Raw genomic sequence first — 19,478 nt, forward strand, 5'->3', positions numbered from 1 at the left:
TGTTTTAAGCCTAGACAGTCTCGGACTTGCTTCTGATTGTCTATAACAGTGTGAGACTACTGGGATTTATTGTCACCACCGCCCCCCCCCCTCCCCCACACACACGCAATGAAGGCATCTCAGGAACAGGTATGGCATTCCCTATGGGCATACCTTTGTATGCCATTATTATGGAGAAAAGGAGAGTGAGGCAGGATTTATCAAGGAAAAGTTATTAACCCCTCCAATAAATATATAGGCAACACAGGTCCAATGGATACACAGGCAAAACAGGTCCAATGGATATACAGGCAATGTGGGTCCAATGAATATACAGGCATCACAGGTCCAATGGACATACCGGCAACACAGGTCCAATGAATATACAGGCAACACAAGACCAATAAATATACAGGCCACATAACTCCAATGAATATAAAGGCAACGTAGGTCCAATAAATATACAGGCATCACAGGTCCAATGGATATTCAGCAACACAGGTCCAATGAATATACAGGCAACACAGATGCAACCAATATACAGGCAACACAAGTCCAATGAATATACAGGCAACACAGGTCCAATTAAGATCTTAGAAGAGTGTGACATCGATGGAAAAGAAAATCGGGCGTGGTGTAGAACGACTAATTTCACCCCAAAAGGCCTTCCTTCCCCAACCTCCTTCACTAGTACATACACACTGGCTAACACTCACCATCTGCTTCTACTCGTTCTAGTTAAACACTCACAGTTTCCCATTGCAGCATGTCTGATTAAAGGAGCACCAACTGGGCCCTCGATTTGCAGCCCTCCCTCTGATGAAGAGATTTGTCAAAGACATGATGCAAGCTCACAAAACATGGTACTTACTCGTGTAATCATTGCAGAGGGTTAAAGCAGATGCACAACAGTCAGGGGGAGATTCAGTGAGTTCATCTTTTTTTTCTATTTTATTTCTGAAAGCCTATGCCTCCAAACCTCACAATAAATGTTCAAAGCTAGAAATTTTCATTTGCTTTGATCCACCCTGAACAACACCACAGTGATCCACCAATTTTATGAAATTTTCCACAAAATTTTGCACAGACCAATAAGATTTAACATGCAAATCCATTATAATGGTGCAAACGCTTCCATTCTGAGGCAATTAACTCCCAGTTAGCGGCCCAACAAACATTCTAGAAGTTATTGTTGTACTTTAGTGATTGGGCAAATACATGCAATAAATAATATTTTAATTGTTAACCGCTGGATGTTTTGGGACACACAGGACTGGATACTGCTTGCAGAGTTACTTTGAAAGCTGGATACAAATCAGGGAAATAAAAAAGATTTAAAAAGAAGTAAAACTATAACTGCTCAAAATCTGCAATGAAGCAGAAAATGCTGCAAATGCACAGATCACCATCAGCATTTGAAAAGAGAGAAGGCAGTCTTGACCTGTGCACTCTTAGTCAAATCTCTGAAGTCCTCCAAGCCTCTCAGTGTTTATAGATGGCGCATGCATTTTCTGGCAATCTCCTGGGATGCCTTCTTGGATTAACTAATTGTATTTTACATTTTTGTGGTGGGGATTTTTTCACAAGTTTGTAAGACTGGTTTCTCTTATAATATTATGACATTTGGTTTGAAACCACTAATTTACAAAAAGGTTCCAGCTCTCCTCTGCCTGGAGGAGTGTGTTTATAGGTCTCACTGCTGTTTTATACAGCTTTGGAATTCTTACATTTATTGTAAATCTCCAATTTTACAATAATTAATAAACCAATATAAATTTTGAGTCTAAATTTGTTTTCCAAAGAGACTGCTAATAGGCCAATTCCCAATCTTGATTAAATGTCAGTAATGTTGAGTGGGTGTTCATCAAATGGAGACTAGGCATCCCCACTGAGGTGCAGTTGGCATTTGTCAGTCCTGACCAATGGTGCTCAGATCAAGAGAGACATTGACAGATGCCTTGGAGCAGGGTGACTGCCTGTCCTCTCAGCAAGTGCAGGGAGACCTGAAATAGGAGGACTTTTTTTATATATAGATAGTTAACAATAAATAGTTGAATAAAACTTGCATTTATTACAGCACTTTTAATGTAGAAAAATATTCCAAGACGCTTCACCGAGGCGTAATCAAACAATAATAGACACCGAGCCAAAGAAGGTGATACTAGGAAGGGTGACAAAAAGCCTGGTCAAAGAGGTTGGTTTTAAGGAGGTTCTTAAAGGAGGAGAGAGGCAGAGGAGTTTAAGGAGGGAATTTCAGAGTGTGGCGCCTCGACAGCTGAAAACACATCCGCCAATGGTGGGGCGAAGAGAGGGTGAGGCACAAGAGGCCAGAGTTAGTGGAATGGAGAGTTCTGTGGAGTAGTTGGGTGGGGGGGTGGTGGGGGGAGGGTGGTGATGGGGCCTTGTAAGGCTGGAGGAAGATTACAGAGATAGGGAGGGGTGAGGCCATGAAGGGATTTAAACACAAGGATGAGAGTTTTAAATTTGAGGCATTGAGGGACCAGGAGCCAATGTAGGTATGTGAGCACAAGGGTGAGCGGGACTTGGTGTCGGATAGGATACGGGCAGCAGAGTTTTGGATAAGGTCAAGATTATGGAGGGTGGAGAATGTGAGGCTGGCCAGGAGAGCGTTGTGATAATTGAATCTGGAGGTGAGAAAAGCATGAATTTTGGTTTCAGCGACAAACGAACTGAGGCAAGGGTGGAAGCAAGAAATGTTACAGAGGTGGAAGTAGGTGGCCTTTGTGATGGAGAGTATATGGGGTCAGAAGCTCAGCTCAGGGCAGCGAGATTGCAAATAATCTAATTGAGCCTGAGTCAATGGTCGTGGAGGGGAATGGAATCAGTGGGGAGGGTACAGAGTTTGAGCCGGGGATCGAAAACGATGGTTTCAATCTTCCCAATGTTTGAGTAGAGGAAATTTGGTCATCTAAGAATAGATATCAAACAAGCAGTCTAACTGTGCAGAGACAGTGGAAGGGTTGAGAGAGGTGATGTTGTCAGAGTACATCTGGAAGCTGACCCATGTCTGCAGATGATGTCGCCGAGGGGCAGCATATAGATGAGGAAGAGGAGGGGGCCAAGGCTAGATCCTTGGGGGACTATGGAGGTAATGATGCGGGGCCGGAAAGAGAAGCCATTGCTGTAGATGCTCTGGCTCCGATCAGATAGATAAGAGTGGAACCAAGTGAGGGCAGTCTCACTGAGCTGGACAATGGAGGAGAGGTGCTGGAGGACCGGTTGTTGCGGGCGACTGTGTCAAAGGCTATAGAGAGGTCAAGGAAGCATAATGCACCGAGATCACAGTCACAGAAGGCACCATTTGTGACTTTGGTTAGGGCTCTTTCAGTGCTGTGGCAGGGACGGAAACCTAATTGGAGAGAGTTAAACGGAGTTGCAGGAAAGATGGGCACAGATTTGGGATAACAGAACATTTGCGGCACTTCTGTTGCAATGAGCTCTAATCCGTTTGATGTAGCTAAAACAAGTTAGTGCCATGTATTACATCACATATTGCTTTTATCTAATTGTCAGGTTGGTTCAGTGGTACCACTCTAGCTTCTGACTCAGAAGGCTATGGGCTCAAGCCCCAATCCAGCACTTGAGCACATAATCTAGGCTGACAGAACAGTGCAGTACTGAGGGATTGTTGCTTTGTCAAAGCTGCCATCTTTCAGAAGAGACATTAAACCTAGGCCCTGTTCAGGTGGATGCAAAAGATCAAATGGCACTTTTACAACGAAGACCAGTTGTCCTGGTGTCATGGCCAGCATTCCCTTCTCAACCAAAAGCAGCAAAACAGATTCATTTCATTTCTGTTTGTGGGATCTTGCTGTGCACAAATTGGCTGCCATTTTTCCCCACATTACAACAGTGACTACACTTCAAAAGTACTTCATTGGTTATGAAATGTTACGGGACATCCTGAGGTGGTGAAAAGTGCTATATGAATGCAAGTTCTTTAGCACACTCACAAAAATAGTAGTTATCTCTTTGTTGTCCATCTGAAATGTAGATTTTAAAATGCAATCTGCATAACACACACTGACCAGAAAGACAGGAACATATTGTGAAATATCTGTTATCTTTTCACAACAATTGAAAAGTAACTCTCAACACCCTCAGAACTTTGAAGAAAATGTTGTCCATAACTTGAGCCATGCAAATGAAGTGAGTCATTTAACAGCGAGAAAAAGTGTTGGGAGCAGCTGAGTAAGGAGCAGGGACGTTTACAGAAAGGAGTCGCTTGATATATCACTGCTATGTATGGTATCTGATGTTAATAGCTGAAGCTGATATGTGAAGTATTAGAAGTGGAGTTAAAAAAATTGTCAAATTTGTGAGAATCAGTGTATTCAAAAGATATGGGCCGTGTCTATGTTTCACAAAATGGAAACATAGAAACATAGAAAATAGGAGCAGGAGTAGGCCATTCGGCCCTTCAAGCCTGCTCCGCCATTCAATATGATCACGGCTGATCCTCTATTTCAATACCATATTCCCGCTCTCTCCCCATACACCTTGATGCCTTTTGTGTCTAGAAATCTATCTAGCTCCTTCTTAAATATATTCATGATGTGGAGATGCCGGTGATGGACTGGGGTTGACAATTGTAAACAATTTTACAACACCAAGTTATAGTCCAGCAATTTTATTTTAAATTCACAAGCTTTCGGAGATTTTCTCCTTCCTCAGGCAAATGTTTCAAGATCTCCTTGAAGCCTACGCATTTATACATATTGAACAATACATGGTGTTTACAGACTGCCCCTGCAACTGCCCGTTGCCAAGGCAATCACCGTGTTCAGACAGAGAGGTGTTACCTGCAGAACCCCCGAATACACATTCAACAAAAAAACAAACAGGGAAAAAAAACAGAGAAAAAAAAAACACAGAGAGAGGCAGAAACATCCGGAAGGCAGAGAGAGCCAGCAAATGACCCATTATATTAAAAACAGATAACATTTGTTCGCTGGTGGGGTAACGTGTAGCGTGACATGAACCCAAGATCCCGGTTGAGGCCGTCCTCATGGGTGCGGAACTTGGCTATCAATTTCTGCTCGACGATTTTGCGTTGTCGTGTGTCTCCAAGGCCGCCTTGGAGTACGCTTACCCGAAGGTCGGTGGATGAATGTCCATGACTGCTGAAGTGTTCCCCGACTGGGAGGGAACCCTCCTGTTTGGCGATTGTTGCGCGGTGTCCGTTCATCCGTTGTCTGCATGGTCTCGCCAATGTACCATGCTCTGGGGCATCCTTTCCTGCAACGTATGAGGTAGACAACGTTGGCTGAGTCACAGGAGTATGAACCATGCACCTGGTGGGTGGTGTCATCTCGTGTGATGGTGGTATCTGTGTCGATGATCTGGCATGTCTTGCAGAGGTTACCGTGGCAGGAGGGTTCCCTCCCAGTCGGAGAACACTTCAGCAGTCATGGACATTCATCCACCGACCTTCGGGTAAGCGTACTCCAAGGCGGCCTTGGAGACACACGACAACGCAAAATCGTCGAGCAGAAATTGATAGCCAAGTTCCGCACCCATGAGGACGGCCTCAACCGGGATCTTGGGTTCATGTCACGCTACACGTTACCCCACCAGCGAACAAATGTTATCTGTTTTTAATATAATGGGTCATTTGCTGGCTCTCTCTGCCTTCCGGATGTTTCTGCCTCTCTCTGTGTTTTTTTTTCTCTGTTTTTTTTCCCTGTTTGTTTTTTTGTTGAATGTGTATTCGGGGGTTCTGCAGGTAACACCTCTCTGTCTGAACACGGTGATTGCCTTGGCAACGGGCAGTTGCAGGGGCAGTCTGTAAACACCATGTATTGTTCAATATGTATAAATGCGTAGGCTTCAAGGAGATCTTGAAACATTTGCCTGAGGAAGGAGAAAATCTCCGAAAGCTTGTGAATTTAAAATAAAATTGCTGGACTATAACTTGGTGTTGTAAAATTGTTTACAATTAAATATATTCAGTGACTTGGCTTCCATAGCCTTCTGTGGCAGAGAATTCCACAGGTTCACCACTCGCTGAGTGAAGAAATTTCTCCTCATCTCAGTCCTAAATGTCCTACCCCGTATCCTGAGACTGTGACCCCTCGTTCTGGACCCCCCAGCCAGGGGAAACATCCTCCCTGCATCCAATCTGTCTAGCCCTGTCAGAATTTTATATGTTTCAATGATATCCCCTCTCATTCTTCTAAACTCGAGTGAATACAGGCCAAGTCGACCCAATCTCTCCTCATACGACAGTCCTGCCATCCCAGGAATCATTCTGTGAACCTTTGCTGCACTCCCTCTATGGTAAGTATATCCTTTCTTAGGTAAGGAGACCAAAACTGCATACAATACTCCAGATGTGGTCTCACCAAGGCCCTGTATAACTGCAGTAAGACATCCTTGCTCCTGTACTCAAATCCTCTTGCAATGAAGGCCAACATACCATTTGCCTTCCTAACTGCTTGCTGCACCTGCATTTTTGCTTTCAGTGACTGGTGTACAAGGACACCCAGGTCCCTTTGTACATCAACATTTCCCAATCTATCACCATTTAAATAATACTCTGCCTTTCTGTTTTTCCTTCTGAAGTGGATAACTTCACATTTATCCACATTATACTGCAACTGCCATGTATTTGCCCACTCACTCAACTTGTCTAAATTGCCTTGAAGCCTCTTTGCATCCCTCTTGAGGGAAGTTTGGCCTCCTTCAACTTTGCCTACAGCAATCAGTAATATATTATAAATCTTATGCCCGCAGCCTCACCACTGGCAAGAGGGTGTAATTACAGCGTGACAAGTTTATATAGGTAGTTTCCATTATAAATGTGGACATAGAATTTTACAGTGGAAATATCAAAGTTAGGGCAGAATGCATGACTTTAAAATGGTGACTTAATTATGTCTGTTCACCCAGGCCATCTCCCTCTCCTTCACCTGAAGACTACACTTAATCTTAACTCCCCATGTGTAATGACGTGGGAAATCGACTCGTTTTTTCTCATTTTTGTGCCTACTTACGTGATGACATTGATAGGCTGCCTGTTGTCTTCTGGGCTTCTGCTGACTTTAGGTACTTTGCTAAATTCCTGCAAGCCCCTTTGGTGGGTTTCAGCTGTTGTTGGTTGAGATTGTGTGGCCAGAAACAAACGTTGGCATTATTCCCTTGGAGTAGATTCAGAAAGGAGCCACTCCATAGATACCTAATTTAAGGGCCCATAGTTATCAAGACAGGCTTAGAGAGCAGGAACTTTTTATCTCGGAAAAGCATAGACTTTGAGAGGATATGATTGGGCTTTACATCAGATTCTGTTATGAAAACAGAGAGGGAGGTTAGATGGCCGGAAGTAGTTCTTTTCGCAGCGAATCATCGACCTGTGAATAAGTTGCCACTACGTGCAGTGAGTGTGGCTTCACTTCAAGTGTCTACAAATTTATTAGAGTTCTTTGAGGAAGTAACGGGCAGGGTGGATAAAGGGGAACCAATGGATGCAGTACATTTGGATTTTCAAAAGGCATTTGATAAGGTGCCACATAAAGGATTACTGCACAAGATAAGAGCTCATGGTGTTGGGGGTAATATATTGGCATGGATAGAGGATTGGCTAACTAACAGAAAACAAAGAGTCGGGATAAAAGGGTCATTTTCAAAATGGCAATCTGTAACTAGTTGGGTGTCGCAGGGCTCAGTGCTGGGGCCTCAACTATTTACAATATATATCAATGACTTGGATGAAGGAACAGAGTGTCTTGGGGCCAAATTTGCTGATGATACAAAGATAGGTGGAAAAGCAAGTTGCGAGGAGGACACAGTGTCTGCAAAGGGATATTAACAGGTTAAGCGAATGGGCAAAAAATTAGCAGATGGAATATAATGTGGGAAAATGTGAAGTCATCCACTTTGGGAGGAAAAATAAAAAAGCAAAATATTATTTGAATGGAGAAATACTACAAAATGCTGCGGTACAGGAAACACAAAAAGTCAACATACAGGTGCAGCAGGTAATCTGGAAGGCAAACGGAATATTGGCCTTTATTTCTAGGGGGATGGAGTATAAAAGCAGGGAAGTCATGCTACAACTGTATAGGGTGCTGGTGAGACTACACCTGGAGTACTGCGTACAGTTCTGGAGCCCTTATTTAAGGAAAGACATACTTGCATTGGAGGTAGTTCAGAGAAGGTTTACTAGGTTGATTCTGGGTATGGAAGGGTTGTCTTATGAGGAAAGATTGAACAGGTTAGGTTTATACTCATTGGAGTTTAGAAGAATGAGAGGAGATCTTATTGAAACATACAAGATTCTGAAGAGACTCAATAGGGTAGATGCTGAGAGGATGTTACCCCTCATGGGGGAATCTAAAACTAGGGGGCATAGTCTCAGAATAAGGGGTCGCCTGTTTAAGACGGATATGAGGAGGAATTTCTTCTCCCAGAGGGTCATGAATCTTTGGAATTCTTTACCCCAAAAAGCTGTGGAGGCTGAGTCATTGAATACATTCAAGGCTGAGTTAGACAAATTTTTGATCAGCAAGGAAGTCAAAGGATATGGGGAAAGGGCAGAAAAGTGGAGTTGAGGTAAAAATCAGCCATGATCTCATTAAATGGTGGAGCAGGCTTGAGGGGCCGAATGGCCTACTCCTGCTCCTATCTTTTATGGTCCTATGGTGTTCAAAAAGAGAGCAGGTTAAGTTCCTGTAAGTGGAAGACATCTTTAGTTCTAGATGGTAGATGGGTTGACAGGGATCGTGGTATTGGTCGCTGTAATCTCCTGGAGCTTGTTCAATTGCTTATGGAGAGAAATTTTGCTGAGGGAGGGAATGGTAATGGGGGAGTGTGAGAAGGTTGTACCATTTAGGATGGAATAGGCTTGATGGACCAGTGGATCTTTTCCTGGTCCTTTTCCGTATGATTTTAACACACTGACAAATATTTTCAACAAGGCTTTTGATTCGCACCAGATGCCAGTAGAGAACTTTGCCCACTGGCAGCGCATGTCAGGAAATGAGTCCCCTCGTGTCTACAAGAGATGCTGTTTGTCACTTGTGCAGGAGAGGAAAACAAATTGGCTCTATTGATCCAGTGCTTCATTTCAGGCAGTTCAGCCCATTCAGTTTGCTTTGTACAGGTGAATTCTGACTGAACGTCTTATTTTACAGCTGCATGTGGGATTTTTTTGTGTTGAGAATGGGAGAGGGGATAATTCCTTTTCTCCCCAGTCCAGTCAAAAATCCATCCATGCAGCCTTTCTGCCTCCCACCTCAAGAAAATCTCACCTGCCATTTTAATTGACTAGAGATACAACACCATGATGGAAATTAAATTAAATTACGCAGTTAGACACACAGAAAATGTACCTGCAGATGACTAACTGCAGGCTTTGACAGATTTGATAAAAACAATGTGCTAAGGAGAGCAAACTAGGGGCCAGAATCTAAGGTCAAAATGAACCAAGAGTTCAAAGAGAATTAATTTTTAGCTTGCAGTACCGAGGGTTGTTAACCGAGGATTGTCATTAAATTAGATATAAAACATTTTGGGCACTATTACGTTGTTGAACTGTGGATCATGCTGAGCAATAAGACAGTGAATACATTGACACTTTTGTGTGAAATTCCTCTGGCTATTTTAAAATAAAGGCCTTCAATGCATTCATTAATAGCCTGATTTCAACCCCTTATATAGCAGTCTGGTGGTAAGTGCAGCCAGTATCACTGCTTTTCCTCATCTGGTGCTTCTTAACTTACGGCAGGAATGATATAAGGACAACAAAAGATGCGAAACTGCATCAGTCAGAATTAAATATCCAACAACAAACAAACTTGCATTTATACAGCATCTTTAACATAAAAAAAGTTCTCAAGGCATAAGGAAAAAACGGATGCTGAGCCAAAGATGATTAGGAGGGTTGACCAAAAGCTATGTCAAAGTGGTGAGTTTTAAGGAGGGTCGTAAAGGAGGACAGGGAGCTGGAGAGATGGAGGAGTTTAGGGAAGGAAGTCCTGAATGTGGGGCTGGATGGCTGAAGGCACAGCCATCAATGAAAGGATGGATGTTCAAGAGGTCAGAGTCAGAGGAATGGAGAGTTCGAGAGGGATTGTGGTGCTAGAGGAGGTTACAAAGATGAGAAGGGGTCAGGCCATGGAAGGATTTAAACACGGGAATGACAATTTTCAATTTGACACATTTGGGACCAGGAGCCAATGTATGTGAGCAAGCACAGGAATGATGGGCAAGTATGACTTGATGTGAAATTGGAAGGGCAGCAGGGCTTTGGATGAGCTGGTTTACAAAGAGTGGAGGATGGGAGGTTGGCCACGAGTGTATTGGATTGATCGAGCCTGGAGGTGACCAAGGCATAAATGAGGGTTGCAGCAGCAGAAGGGCTGAGGCAGAGGTGGAGGTGGGCGATGTTACAGATGTGGAAATGGCTAGTCTTCATGTTGGAGAAGATATGGGGTTGGAAGCTCAGCTTGGGGTCAAACAGGATGCTGCAGTTGCGAACAAGCAGGAAGTGGGGACAGTAAGCCCCTTTTCAACATTGATCTTGATAATTGTGAGGCCATATTTTTGTCTTCAGTACTCCCAACACATACAAGGCTGGGAGTACATTTTGGGAATTTGGGCATTGCCGGGCTCTGTGCCGAGAGCAAATGTCAAGAATTTGGACACTACCAGCCTCTGCAGCAGGAAAGAATATTGAGAATTTGGGCACCAGGAGCAAGGAAAATTAAAATGTACCCAAGGTCTTATATTACTACACTCCTCACAAGGAGACATTGAGCCAACTAGAGTTGATGCACCCTTAAGCCTCGTCATTAGGGAGTACTGCTGAACCCTCCAACATCCATTCACACACCACTAAAAGTCCAGTCCAGCTAATGCCCAATCAGGAAATCTAGGCTCCAGTACCGTGTACTGCATCTTCTATTGAAAGGTGTGTCTTGCAGCCAGCATGCTTTTGTTCCTTTTGTTCCATTTGTTCCTTTTCTCTGGTTGTAGGCCCGGAACAAGGCAGCACCTCACAGCACTCTCCATGCCTCTCAGCAACGTTGGCAAGCACCAGTTCAGCTACACACATCCCAGAGGATGCAGTTAGTCTGAGGAAGGAGCACAGGTCGAGTCGCAGTGCGCAGGTGAGAAGGAGCACGTGGCGATGGAAGAAGAGGTTCACTAGAATGATTCCTGGGATGAGAGGGTTGTCCTATGAGGAGAGATTGAGTAAACCGGGCCTATATTCTCTGGAGTTTAGAAAAATGAGAGGTGATCTCATTGAAACGTTTAAAATTTTAGAGGTCTTGACAGGGTAAATGCTGAGAGGCTGTTTCCCTTGGCTAGAGAGTTTAGAACTAGGGGGGATAGTTGCAAGATGAGGGTCGGTGTTTTAGGACTGAGATGAGGAGGCATTTCTTCACTCAGAGGGTTGTGAATCTTTGGAATTCTCTACCCCAGAGGACTGTGGATGCTCAGTCATTGAATATATTCAAGATTAAGATCGATAGATTTTTGGACTCTAAGGGAATCAAGGGATATGGGGATCGGGCGGGAATGTGGAGTTGAGGTCGAAGATCAGCCATGATCTTATTGAATGGCAGAGCAGGCTCGAGGGGCCGCATAACGTACTCCTGCTCCTATTTCTCATGTTCTTATTAAGAGGAGCAGGAATCCTCTGCCTTGATGACCACATGGCTACAATCAGTGATCCCCTGTCTTTCATAGAATTTGCAGCACAGAAACAGGCCATTTGGCCCAACAGGTCTATGTCAGTGTTTATGCTGCACATGAGCCTCCTCCCACCCTACTTCATCTAACCCTATCAGCATATCCTTCGATTCCTTTCTCCTTCATGTGTTTATCTAGCTTCCCCTTAAATGCATCCATGCTAGTTGCCTCAACTACTCCTTATGGTAGCGAGTTCCACATTCTCACCATTCTCCGGGTAAAGATGTTTCTCCTGAATTCCTTAATAGTGACTACTTAATTAGTGACTATCTTATATTTATGGCCCCTAGTTTTGGACTCCCCCACAAGTGGAAACATCTTCTCTGTGTCTACCCTATCAAACCCCTCCATCAGGTCACCCCTCAGCTTTCTCTTTTCTAGAGAAAAGAGCCCCAGCCTGTTCAGTGTTTCCTGATAGTTATAACCTCTCAGTTCTGGTGTCATCCTTGTAAACCTTTTTTGCACTTCTGCAGTGCCTCTATATCCTTTTTGGAATATGGAGATCAAAGCTATGCACTGTACTCTGTGTGGTTAACTGTAATTGGGGAAATGCAGCAATACGATGAAATTGGGCAGCTGTGTCATATTTATGTAACTATTTGGTGGGAAAGAAGGGGAAATGGTTGGCCGTTCTAACCCAATGCACCAGTCCCATGTTTGATACACATGTGCGTAGCATGTGGGCTGATGATGCAGTTCTTGGCTAGAAGAAGCCGGAAGCAGAAAGGTGACCGTTATTGTCCCTGGCAGTGCCTGTTACTTTGAAGCAGATGGCACAGTTCTGCAACTGGTTCCCTGCTAATCTAGGGACTGCAGAGACAGTCCTTGCCAGGTCGGTGTGCTGGTGCCCATAGATGCAACTGTGGGCAGTCCAGCTCTGATGCCTGCTGATCTCAATGGCACACCTTCTGTTATCTTGTACCACTCAGCCACGAAATATCATGTTGGGACTGCTTCAAAACCAACATCAATCGTTGACTTGACTTGTCGACCGCCGCGGAACTCTGCCTTGAACAGGCTGCTCTCTGTTAGCTTATATTGTAAGAGCTCCTTTTTTTTTTAGCACTTCCTGTTCTGCTGCAGCCTTTGAAATGCGTCAATTACAGCCAGCTTTCCAGTGAGTTAACAGACAATATTCAGCTATTTTGGGTTCCACATAAATGTTGCCTACTGTTCTAACAAAAAATAAATAAATTGATTGAAAAAAAAATTATAAAAATGGCACAAAAAAAACTCACTGTAAATCTGGCCATTAAAAGTATCTAAAAATCCCTGGGCCCCTTAAGAGCAACATCACACTTGGAGCTTCCCTTAGGCTCAGTCCAGGTGGGCAAAAAGTACCCAACATAATTCTGCCTGAAACAGACAAACAATCATACAATGCATCATTTCAATGTGTCCTAATATTTAAATGAATTTCCTTCACTAAAAGGACAGCCAGTTGATCACAGAAATGGTGGCAATCTGATGACAGTGAATCTCCACCCTATCATCGGTCCCTGACTGCCTGATATGTCATGGCCGCACAATGTTCCTTACCTGTCCAGAAATACGTCAGTCTGTCCCTGAACCACAGAATGTTCACACCAAGGCATATCAAGCTGTTTTCAGTTTGTCTTTTTGGGTTGACTGCAGGTACACATGGTGAGGCAATAAATGTAAACAAAAGTGAGATGAAATAGGGTGCAAGGAGGCTCATGTGAAGCATAAACACCGGCACAGACCTGTTGGGCCGAATGGCCTGTTTCTATGCTGTAAAATTCTATGTAAAAGTACTCCTGCCAAGTCAAAAGAACGAGACTATATGTTGTGCAAAATGATACACCCACATATTTATCTCATAAAGGTCCTAACAGGGATGTTGAAAGATCCAGGCCTTTCATCACCAATATGTATTGTGCACGGAGTTGGAATAAATACCTACGGTAAATGTTTTATAGACAGAACCTGAAAGCTATGTAGCTAAATTAGCTTTGACAAAGACAATCTGCGCAGTATGCTACTGAGCCATACAGATTTTTTAAATTTTTATTCGTTCACGGGATGTGGGCGTCGCTGGCAAGGCCGGCATTTATTGCCCATCCCTAATTGCCCTCGAGATGAGGAAGCTCACAGGTTTAGTGAGGTTTGTAAAGAACTTTCAGTAAGAAGGACATCCCAGAGCACTTCACAAGCAATGAACTACTTTTGGAATCTAGGCACTGTTATGTGGTAGCCAGTTTTCACACAGCAAGGTCCCACAAACAGCAAATCAGATAAACAACCAGTGAATCTATTTTTGATGGTATTAGTTGAGGGAGAGCAACCCCCCTGCTCTTTGAATAGTGAGTGCCATGTGATCTTTTATGTTCTCCTCAATGGGTTTAACGTCTCATCCAAAAAGCCACACCTCTGACAGTACAGCACTGAAGTATCAGGCTAGATTATCTCAAGTCTCTGGAGTGGGACTTGCACCTACAACCTTTACCACTAAGTCAAGGCTGACACAGTAATTCTCTGTGTTCAGTTTGCTGATACCGGAGAGGAACAAAAAAAAATCAGCCAGGGAGAGAAACAGAAAAAAAAGCCAAAAGATGTAGATATACAATTTTCTCTTCCTTTATTTGCAAGATGTCAAATCATTTTTATTTTTATTTCATCAGCATATTTATATGAAGGTGGAATTTCTGATTTGCAAGTACCTTAAATTAACAGCATTTTATGCCTAAAGCTAGTATTTCAACAGGAATTTTACAAATCCAAAATATAAAAACACACTCTTTTTGGGTAGAAAAGTTAGTTAAGAAAATTAAGTGCAGTTATTTAGATTCTCTAGCATTGTACCTTTGCAGTAAATGAGACATCACATTAAGGGCTCTTTTGGTTAGTTTACATTCAATATTGTTCAATCATTTCAGGAATTATGAGAAGGAATGATCAGAGAAACAATTCTGAATGCACAATTGCAAGCTCAATCGTTTATAAAGTAGGGCCAATATCCAGTATTTATTTAGAGGATGTTACCGAGGACGCACCATTTGTCCATTAACAGGGTTAATGGACAAATGTTCAACATGTTTGTAGGAGATACTTCTGTCTGCTGTTGTAGCAGAGGTATTAACCTACTGAAAATAATCTGAGCAACACCATGTTACAATGGACAAAGGAACGTTGTGGGAATGGGTTAAGTGTTTATTCTCTATTATCGCCATCAGTGATTTCTGGGCTAACGTGCAGTGACTACACAAACTATGAGTAAATATCTGCTTTGACCTCCTTGAAGCAGTAAAGCACATTCTAGCTGCTAAATGTAAAGATTATTACTGAGGCAATGTGCATGTTGCACCACAGGTTAGCTGCAATCTTAGGCCTGAATCTAGCTGTACCAGAAAATGCTGGTTTATTACATCAACCTGCGATTCGAAATGCTGTTGACCTGATAAAATATAATGGGCCAGATTTTGCAGAAAAAATAACGGCATGTGAACGACACACACCGTTACTACTGAACAAATCGGCAAGGAACTTGTGGCGAGGAAGAGATACCCCGTGAATTGCGAATCATCACAATTTGCTGGCCAATTTGCGCCACTCCGCCGTTAGCTTCGCAAAAAGGCATCTCGCACTTAACTTTCCCATGATTTTCATGAAGTTGCACATTAATTGCCCATTAAACGCACCACAGAAAGTTAAGTCTCGTACTTAACAGCATAAGTACCCTTTTAACAATGTGATAATTGTTAATGACTGCCAATCAACCTCTCTTGCCCAAAAAGTGAATAATTATAAGTTTGGAGTCTCATTCCTTCAGGTTGTGAATTGTTTTAGGAGATTTTTAAAATCTCAAATTTAAAATTACATTTTTTTTCTTACTTTTCCTTTCTGTCTCTTTTTTCTCTTTCTCTTAATCCAATCTTTCTTTCCCTCTCTTTATTTCTCTTTCTGTACCTGATTTGACATAGAATTCATACACTCAAATTCACCCTCCTTATCAATCCTTAAATCTCATTGATTAAGGAGATATACTGTTTGTCCCATTGTTCACCAGGGTCCCAGATGCCCGGTTGCCCTCGCTGCCCCGTTATCAGCTTGCACCTCCAGCAATTCTGTGGGCAACAAATTTTAAAACCTAAACGTGCACGAACAAGTCTAACTAACAAGGCAAGCCGCGAGATGCCCAGCTACAGGAAAATCTGGGCCATTGTACACAGAGGGGCTAACATCCTCAGAGCCTCTTCCACTGTGCGGGTGTAAAGATATTTCCCAAAGCGCAGTGGGACAAGCCCTGAGGAAAGTTGCCCCCGAAATACTTTCTTTTTGATGCTGTTAAAGTGGCATTTGTCAAAATAGGTAAATGCTTTGGGCACTGGGTAAATATTCTGATTGTGTTATTTAGCAGTTCTTCTGTCATTCAGCATGCATTCTAGTAAGCACCCTGCTAGAAGGTTTCTTTTTTTTACGATGGCTGGAGAACATGGAACTTCAATCCATCATTATTTTTTCAGCAGTAGCAAAGCCAGTCAAAATGGTTGTGATAAAACAGGAGCATATCTGAGCAAATGTCCTGCATTTGAAAGTTGCACCCAGGCTAGGAACAGGTGAGGAGAAAATAGATCAGTTTAACTTGGGTCAGATCCTTCAGACCTTCTTCATTCCCTTTCCCATCAGGCATGCAAAGACAGTCATGACCATTTTCGGTTTTACTTCAACTAGATCTTCTGGAAGGGCATAGACTCGAGTTCCAATTTTTCTTGCCATCGAAATGGCGTACCTGGATAAAAGCAACAAAATAAAATGTATTTGCGTCAACCACAAGTTTTTATAAGGCCAGCCTCATAGTTCAGTTATATGAACATACAAACAATGACGGACAGGAAAAGACCCTCTGCTCCATCCACATGTCCCACAATTGTAATACCTTGTGTATCACAATATATACACTCCCCACCCCACACATGCTCCGTAACTACGCAAACTTCAATATCGCTGGTAGATTTGCAACAGTTCTTATGGCCTGTATGGTAATTCGGGAAGGCTACAGAAACTTAAGTACTGAATTAAAAAGGCAAGTTGTGTTATTGTCGGAACACATTACCAATGGTATGGTACATTGTGAGGTATCAGAATAAATACATCTATTAAATTAGAGGCGCAAGCAAATAAAGGAATCGTAGACTTCTGACTATTTTGTTTATTTGCTTTCTGACTTCCTATCTTTGGTATGATCACGCCCTCAGGCATCAAACAACAACACCTTGCATTTATATAGCGCCATTAACGTAGTAAAATATCCCAAGGCGCTTCACAGGAGTGTAATCGGACTAAAATTGACACCGAGCCACATAAAGAGATATTAGGACAGGTGACCAAAAGCTTTGTCAAAGACGTAGGTTTTAAGGAGGGTCTTAAAGGAGGAGAGAGAGGTGGAAAGGTTTATGGAGGGAATTACAGAGCTTAGGGTCTAGACAGCTGAAGGCACGGCCGCCAATGGTGTGGTGAAAGAACTGGGGGATGCACAAGAGGCCAGATCTTTTGGGATATTTAGGATGAGAACACCCACATGTTTTAAAGCGGTTTAAGTGCAGCTGATTCCACTTCTTGTGACTTCTGCGCTAAGTTAAAAGGAAAGCAAATAATGGAAATGGGTTCGTCGTATGTGTTTCTGGAGAGAGAAGGGATTGAGAGTTATGGCAAGAAGGCAGCTAGGGGCTTGAGAGCCTTCAAAAAAAGAAAGGACACGCTTGCTGGGCTCAATGATCCCCAAAATTGTATTCTTACATATACAGTTTTCCCAGTGCTAAAATGTAATAATTTCAGTTGAGTTTTGTGCTGTATACAGTCAGTCAGTCATAGTATCATAGTAGTTACAGCACAAGAGGAGACCATTTGCCCCATTGTGCCTGTGCTGGCTCTTTGAAAGAGCTATCCAAATTAGTCCCATTCCCCTGCTCTTTCCCCGTAGCCCTGTAAATTTTTTCCCTTGAATTATTTATTCAATTCCCTTTTGAAAGTTACTATTGAATCTGCTTCCACCACTCTTTCAGGCAGTGCATTCCAGATCATTAAAACTCGCTGTGTAAAAAATATTTCCTCATGTCGCCTGTGGTTCTTTTGCTGATCACCTTAAATCTGTGTCCTCTGGCTACTGATCCTTCTGCCACTGGAAACAGTTTCTCCTTATTTACTCTGACAAAACTGTTCATGATTTTGAACACCTCTATCAAATCTCCCCATAACATTTTCTATTCTAAGGAGAACAACCCCAGCTTCTCCCATCTCTCCACATAACTGAAGTCCCTTATCCCTGGTACCATTCTAATAAATCTCTTCTGCACCCTCTCTAAGGCCTTGACATCCTTCCTAAAGTGTGGTGCCCAGGATTGAACACAATACTCCAGCTGAGGCCTAACCAGTGTTTTATAAAGGTTTAGCATAACTTCCTTGCTTTTGTACTCTAAGCCTCTATTGATAAAGCCCAGGATCCCATATGTTTTTTTAAACAGCCTTCTCAACTTGTACTGCCACCTTCAAAGATTTGTGTCTGTGCACCCCCAGGTCTCTCAGTTCCTGCACTCCCTTTAAAATTGTACCATTTAGTTTATATTGCACTCCTCATTCTTCCTATCAAAATGTATCACTTCACACTTCTCTGCTTTAAATTTCATCTGTCATGTGTCTACCCACAATCTGTCTATGTCCCCCTGAGGTCTGTTACTATCCTGCACCTTGTTGACTACATTTCTGAGTTTCATATCATCTGCAAACTTTGAAATTAATCACTATATACCAAAGTCCAAGACATTAATATATATCAAAAAGAGTAGTGGTCCTAATACTGGTCCCTGGGGAACGCCATTGTATACTTCCCTGAAAAACAACTGTTCACCATTACTATTTGTTTCTCAGCCAATTTTGTATCCATGCTGCCACTGTCCCTTTAATTCCATGGGCTTTAGTTTTGCTAACAAGTCTATTACATGGTACATTATCAAATGCCTTTTGAAAGCCCATATACACATCAACTGCACTACCCTCATCAACCCTTTCCATTACTTCATCAAAGAACTCAATCAAGTTAGTCAAACATGATTTTCCTTTAACAAATCCGTGCTGACTTTCATTTATTAGCCCATAGTTTTCCAAGTGGCAATTAATTTTGTCCTGGATTATTGTCTCTAAAAGTTTCCCCACCACCGTGGTTAGGTTGATTGGCCTGTAATTGCCGGGTTTGTCACCCCTTCACCTTTTTTGAACAGGGATGTGACATTTGCAATCCTCTAGCACCGTCCCCAGATCTCAGGAGGATTGGAAGATTGTGGCCAGACCCTTCGCAATTTCCACCCTTACTTCCCTCAGTAACCTAGGATGCATCCCATCTGGACTGGCTGACTTTTCTACTTTGAGTACTGCCAATCTTTTAAGTACCTCCTCTTTATTTTTATCCTATCCAATATCGCTACTACCTCCTCCATTACTGCTACAATGGCAGCATCCTCTTCTCTAGTGAAGACCGATGTCAAGTATTCAATTAGTGCCTTGCTATGCCCTTTGCCTCCACAAGAAGATCCTCTTTTTTGTCCCTGATCAGTCCCACCTTTCCTTTGACTGCATTTTTACTATTTATATGTTTATAAAAGACCTATGGGTTCCCTTTTATATTAGTCGCTAATCTATTCTCATACTCTTTCTCTGCCCCTCTTAATCCTTTTTTAGATCTCCTCTGTACTTTCTGTATTCAGCTTGGTTCTCTGCTGTATTATTAACCTTACATTCGTCACAAGCCTCCTTTTTCAGTTTCATTTTAA

General features: G+C 42.6%; 1 protein-coding gene across 1 annotated transcript in view; it reads right to left on the reverse strand.

Moving 5' to 3' along the window:
* Positions 1-14,276: 14,276 nt before the first annotated feature.
* LOC137327103 (plastin-2-like) overlaps positions 14,277-19,478 on the reverse strand; it is a 61,174-nt gene continuing 55,972 nt past the window's right edge. Inside the window, exon 16 of the mRNA XM_067992554.1 lies at positions 14,277-16,444. Coding sequence (XP_067848655.1) covers positions 16,312-16,444 — 133 coding nt within the window. The 3' untranslated portion in view covers positions 14,277-16,311. The remainder of the gene's footprint in view (positions 16,445-19,478) is intronic.

This window comes from Heptranchias perlo, chromosome 11 (assembly GCF_035084215.1).
Source record: "Heptranchias perlo isolate sHepPer1 chromosome 11, sHepPer1.hap1, whole genome shotgun sequence".
Taxonomy (NCBI): Eukaryota; Metazoa; Chordata; class Chondrichthyes; order Hexanchiformes; family Hexanchidae; genus Heptranchias; species Heptranchias perlo.